Raw genomic sequence first — 6552 nt, 5'->3', positions numbered from 1 at the left:
TATACCATATTCTATATTTGGTATATTTGATACAGTACTATCATCAAAATATACGTATATTCCCAAGAAGTGAGTGGAAGCGGAGGGAAACATGGCTGAAATTGAGGTGAACCTAAAGTGAAAGTTCTAATAAGCGAGCGAGTGCTCAGTACTCAAACTTCGCTTTGCGAAGCAGCGATGCGGGCAAAAAACCACCACAAAAAAGTGAAGAAGGTGAATGAAGAGCGTAGAGAGAGAAGAGGGGAGTCACTGTTGTGGTAGTCCATCAAAGAAAGGCGAACGAAATGCGATAGATTAAGCATTTCTTTTGTATCTCTCGAATACAAAAGAGTTAAAGTAATTGATGCGCTGATTGCTTTTAGATTTGAGTAAATTACTTTGTGGAATATTCCCCAAAAGAAGAAGAAAAAGAAACCAAAACCAAAGCGAAGAATTCATAAGCATTGCATAAGAGTATTTTCGAGTAATTTATGTGCACTCTTTTGGAGCAGGAAGCGAATGAGCTTCGCTTGGCAGAAATATGCGAAACTCACGCAAGTTAGAAATCGAAATATTTAAGACCTAAGTTGCAATTCTATTTGCTGGGAGCGCAGGCTAAATTTCTCTTTTGTGCGCCTAATGACGACGCTTTTATTGGATGCGACAGCGCGTTACTTGGCCAACATTTTGGAGGCAAACGACAAACGACAAAGCGACAGAAACAAGCGACAAAAACAAGAAAACAAGCGAAGCTCAAGCGCAGGTTGCATAATCGCATTCAAAACGAAAATAGAAAACAGAAAACAACACTAAACAGCAACAACTCTGAATATATATATTGATGTATTGATGTATGGATGTATGTAATTTGTAGCGGTTTATCAAGCAACGGTATTATTGAGCAACCTCCACTCGAATCAGCTCGCATCGACTCCAACACTTTTAAACTATTTTCTTGTTATGCACTTCAAAAAATAAGACGCGTGATACACTCACACATAGTTTTTTAGTTTTTTTTAGTTTTTTTGGCAACAGTTTTGTGAGTTGGCCAACAGAAAACCCGATGAGTCATTCTAAATAATTGCGCGTGCAAAAGTGGCAGCAATAACAATATTTATCGAGCTAAATATCAATGCATAGAAATCAAAATCAAATCGAAATCGAAACCAGAAATCGATACAACGAATATTGCGCATACGCCGTGCATTCCAGAGAGATCCACACGCGTCGTCGCCCAGGAGCTGTTGCAATCGAGCAACAAGTTGGGACATTGAACTCGAAAAAGCGAAGCCAAAGCAGCAGCAGCAGCAGCAAAATATTTGTAAACAAAACTCGATTATGCAAGAGCTTAATTATAATGGAAATGGAAATGCCAAAGCGACAGCAAGTCAGGCCAGGCAACAACAACAACAACAACTACAACTACAAAACAAAAGTAATCAAAGCAAAGCGAAGGCTACGCAATGCGAGAATCCACCTTGGACTCAGACTCTCAGACTCAGACTCCGACTTGAGGCCAACATGAAAAAAAGACAAAAAATGGGTCAGGACTAAGCCAAGAGATTGGGCCAACGAAACAAGTTTTAAACGAAGGAAACATAAATCGTGCAAGTCGCAAGGGTCTTGAAGCTTGGAAGAAAATGCGCAAGCCAAAGAAATGAAAAAGAAAAGAAACAGAAATGTAATGAAAGAAAGAAAGAAAAAAATCAAGCAACAACTTTCACCTATTAATATTCGAGTCGTAGCAACGGCAGAAGCCAACAGCGAGCAGCGAAACAGAAAGAGAAAGAGATAGAGATAGCTAGAGAAAGAGAAAGAGAGACGCGTAGAAGCAGAAGAAACGTTCGTGGCTTGGCGCAGTTGATGGCGATGCTCAAGAGGGGCAACAACGTTTGCTCGCTGTTGGGTGAGCTGCAGCTGAGATCGAGTTGGAGTTGGAGTTGGAAGTGGAGACTGAGATGCGATCTCTACTTTCTACTACAGAATGCAACTGCACACTCAGATATCAAGTATGCGCCCCATTGTACTTACAGCAATATCTGGTCGAGTATTGACAGTTTGCGTTGACTGTCGGTGCCATAATCTCGTTGGCAGCCATATCCAATTGTGATGTGTTTGTTGAGTTAATGCTCCTTGCTTTTGCTTTTTGTTATCCTTGCTTTCTATTTGTGATTTGTAATCCAATGTTATGGGAATGCACACACACTTGCACACTTACACTTGAAATTGTTTGATAGATTGTATTGATAGTTTCTCTTTGCTTTACTTATTGGGTTTATTTTTTGGTCTGCCTGGTTTCCATGGTCAGATATTTGGCATTCAAGAGGCCGCTCAAGAGGCCCCGAAACGACGAAAAACTTAAATCAGAAATCTTTGTAGCTAAAGCCGCATGAAATAAACACTTTCACTTTTGCTTGTCGCTTGATATGCAGAGAACACAAAACAGTCTCTCTCTCTCTATCTTTCGCTCACTCTCTCCCTCTCGCTCTCGCTCGCTCGCACACACGCTTGTGTCTTGTGTAAATAACGCTTTAGAGCTTGTCAAGTCGAGTGTGCGGAGTGAAAATCAAATTCAAATTCCAGGCGCACTAAAGTCAAGAGGATTCAACATTTTGCTGCACATCTTTTATCACTTTATCACTTTTATTATTCTTGATTTTCTTTTATAGAATTGGCAATGTCTCAATTCAACACACACACACTTTGCAGTAAAAGAGTTCTTCTGTTTTCTGTTTAGTTTAGTTTAGTTTAGTTTAGTTTTTCTCAGTTCTTGCGCGCGACCGTTTGAACGTAACGTCTGCCTCGAACAACTGTGGACGTCTGTGCGGCAGCGCGCAGTGAAACCAGCGCTTATCCTCAAAGATCGCTAAGAAATTTCATGCCATTCCATTTTGTTTCGCTGCTGCTGCGGCGACGCTTTCGCTTAACCAACACACACACACACACACACACACATACAGACTTACACACCTTTCGCATTCACTCTTGGAGTTGGTTCTGTTACCATTTCCATTTCTTTCTCTTTCGCTCTCACACACTCACTCACACGCACACACTCACAGCTACGACACTCACACTCTTGTAGCAGGCAGCTTTGCGCTCGCTCACGAAGTTTGGTTCTTCGTTGAAGTCTTTTGTTTTGGTCTGCAGTTTGGCTTCGCCATGTGCTCTTGCTCTTCGTCGTGTGCTTTCGCCTTGGGAGACACACACACACACACATGCACGTACACACACACTTGCTGGTGCTTAATTATTTACAGTTTATGGCTGTTTCGTTTCCACAACGTTTCAAATGGACTTTTATAACTTTAACTTTCTTCAGTTGGCGCAGCGAATGCCGTTTGTCGACTGCCTTCTAAGCATTGCTTTTATTGTTGTTGCTGTTGTTGTTGTTGCTGTTGCTGTTGTTGTGTGCATTTCGTTTCGTTTCTTTTCTTTGCTTATCTCTCATTTCTCATTTCACGTTTTCTGTTTCTATTTCTGTTTGCTGTTGCTATTGCTGTTTCATCTTTCTTACGCTGTCGCCGCGTTGCTTGGCTGCAAATTACAACTTTCGTCTATTTTCGTCAAGATTTTTTTTAATTATATAATTTAAAGTTTTTTCTTTTTTCTTTTGTATATATTTTTTTCTGCGTCTGTGGGCTTTTGTTTCGCTGTAACTTGTGCAAAAGTAATTTAGCTGCCATTGTTGCTTCGGTTTTACTTTTATTTGCATAAAGCAAAGCTCATGGCTAATTACGCATAAGAAGAGTGAAATTTCCAATGGATTCTTAATTATAATTTAATTGCCAAGCAGACAACCCAGCGATCTGCTTTATCTTTGTATCTTTTGTAGTTTGTGCTGCAGTTACATTTGGTCAAGTCTTCAACTCTTCTGCATCTTCTTCTGCGACTGCAGTGAGCGTTTCAAGATCGGGTTCCGTCTCCATCCAAGATGTGGACAGAGACGAAGACGTAGGCGTAGAGGGAGTTTTAAACTCAGACTCTGTTTAAAGTATCTCAATGTTTAGGCTCTTTTTGTGTGTTGTGTTGTGTTGTGTTGGCTCTGCACTTACAGTTGCTTCTTTTGTCGTTTGTGTTCGGTTGGCGAAGAAAACTTTCTAATGTAGAAGCCGCATCTGCTGTCTCACTCACTCCCTCTCTGGTTATCGCTATCTCTTTCGCTTCAATTGAATCGACCGCTGCTAACACACACAGTAGTTGGATAGGCCTCTTTTTTTTCATTTCATTTTATTTCATTTGAGGCAGGCAGCTTTTTCTTTCTTTTGAGATTTTTCCCAAGCATTGTGAAATCGCCGGAGAATTTCAATCGTGTGTACACGAGTTTTCAAACTTTACACTGGCAGCAAGCATAATTACAATTACAATTACAATTCTATGCACATGTTGCAGGTGAGTTCACTTAAGTGTCTGGTAATCTGCTGAAGATGATAAAGATGAAGATGGTTAAGATGATGATGGTCAGCGGCATCCGTTGTTCCGATTGATGGTAATACTTGAATCCGAATCCCAATCCCCATCCGAATCGATGCCGTTACTGCCTTGCTCTTGCTGCGCATTTGGGTGAAAGTTGTGTATGTTAAATCCACACTCACTATTCACATTCGTACATTCAACATGAATCCCCCTTCTTAGGCCAAGCTCAAAGCAAAGTCCAGGTCAAGAACTGCATTTCGCAGGAAAAGGAAACTCTTTTCGATTCAAAAGTTGGTTAATTGGCAGCGCATCGATTCAGCGATTCATCGAGTCAGAACCAAAGGAGGTGACACATCACAAGACTTCAAATCGAGAGCGAGCGATCGCAAGTATAAAAAGCATTTTCACTTTTTAATAATTAACATAATATTATTAACCAGCAGCGCAAAGAAAGAAGCGAAGCGACGGAAGAGAAATAAATAAGAACCACCTCAAAAAAGCAAAAAAGAAAAAAAAAGAAATAATAAAAGCCGAGCCACCATAACCAAAACAAAGCCAAGCGCATTAAACCAACACCAAGAGAAGTCTTCAGACAAATGTAAGAAATAAGCCATGAAAGTTGTAAATTCAATGAAATGGGATTTGGGATTTCGTCGAGTCTCGTAAAGAACAGCCCACGAGAAGAGATCTGAGAGAATGACTAAAAATACAACAAACACTCGACGAAACACTGAGTGAGGAAACATTAAGACCAAAGAATTTTAAGTGAAATGAATTTGAAAGCTTTTCCCGTCGCGACCTGACCCAATTACCCATTTTAAACCCAACCGCAGCCCAAATTGCCGCACAGCGCAGCTAACGAGCGACGAACAGATCAAGAAGAGAAGAGAACACCTCGAGAGATGTGAATGTGACGAAGTCACAGTTATGTGACGAACCGAGAGCCAGACAATCGAAAGTTTATGTCATGCAACAGCAACACCAACAGCAACAAAGTTAAACGTTGTCGAACAGTGGAACCAAAATTTGCTAACCCTTAAAAGTTGAGCAAAGAAAAGAAGAGACAACTTTGAAGTTGGTTGTATGATAAGTTTTAAATTGACTCTCACTTTAATTAATGGAAATATATCACAAATTATTGGGGTATTCTTTGCTAACTTTTAAAATTAAGAGTCTGCTTTGAAGTTAGTTGTTTAATAACTTGTGAATTGAGATACATTTTATGGAACAAACTCTAACTTTTAGTAATGTGAATATATCTTAACTTATAGGTCTTTTCTTTATATTCTTTAAATATATGCATTTTAAATACCAAATTTATTAACACTTCAAAGTTGGGTAAAGAATGAAGAGATTGCTTTGCAGTTAGTTTTAGTTGATAACTTTTGAGTTGAGATTCACTTTAAGTAATGCAAATATATCATAAATTATTGGTGTGCTCTTTGATAACCCTTAATAGTTGAGCATAGAAAGAAGAGACTGCTGTGAAGTTAGTTTGATAACTAGTGAATTGAAAATCACTAACATAAAGTTAACAATTCTCTTTAACTAATTTGAATGTATCCCAAATTATTGATAATACTAAATAAACTTTAAAGATTTAACACTCCGCTTTTACTGCCTTTAAATTGAGTTGCTTTAAGGTCTGAATTAATTGAGATTGATTCGTCTTAATGTAACAAATTCTAACTTTGATGAATACAAATATATCATAAATTTTTAGTCTGTTCTTAATATACTTTAAATATATTTTACAACAGACTGCTCCGCTTTTATTGCCTTTAAATTGACTTGCTTAAAAGTCTAAAATGAATTCAGAATTTATATTCGAAAGTAATTAAGAAAAGCTCTGAGTACGCTCTCAGTGAAATTCTACCATCAGTTTACACTCAGTGTGTGTGTGTAGGTAAAGCGAGTGTAAATTTTGGAAAGTCATGCGATGAAATTGTTCTTGTGTAGATGCGCGTATCTTTCATAGGCCTACCAAGCAGAGTCTGAACAATTGAGAGCAGCCGAAACGCAAGAAAAGAAAAAGTAACTTCACACCAATACACACACACACACCTGGAGAATGTGTGTGAGGCAGCAAATCGAAAAAGATACACGAAACGAACACTACAGAAAGAAAGAAAAAAAAAGAAAAATAAAATAATAAAA

General features: G+C 38.8%; 1 protein-coding gene across 1 annotated transcript in view; it reads right to left on the bottom strand.

Moving 5' to 3' along the window:
• The window catches only part of LOC133838509 (probable basic-leucine zipper transcription factor Q), a 13654-nt gene extending 10850 nt beyond the window's left edge, over positions 1-2804 (bottom strand). Inside the window, exon 1 of the mRNA XM_062269636.1 lies at positions 2011-2804. Within this exon, the coding sequence (XP_062125620.1) occupies positions 2011-2077 (67 nt within the window). The 5' untranslated portion in view covers positions 2078-2804. The remainder of the gene's footprint in view (positions 1-2010) is intronic.
• Positions 2805-6552: the final 3748 nt, after the last annotated feature.

Source organism: Drosophila sulfurigaster, chromosome 2R, assembly GCF_023558435.1.
Source record: "Drosophila sulfurigaster albostrigata strain 15112-1811.04 chromosome 2R, ASM2355843v2, whole genome shotgun sequence".
Classification (NCBI taxonomy): Eukaryota; Metazoa; Arthropoda; class Insecta; order Diptera; family Drosophilidae; genus Drosophila; species Drosophila sulfurigaster.
Note: the sequence above shows the minus strand (reverse complement) of the source record. Positions and strands in the feature narration are given on the sequence as shown.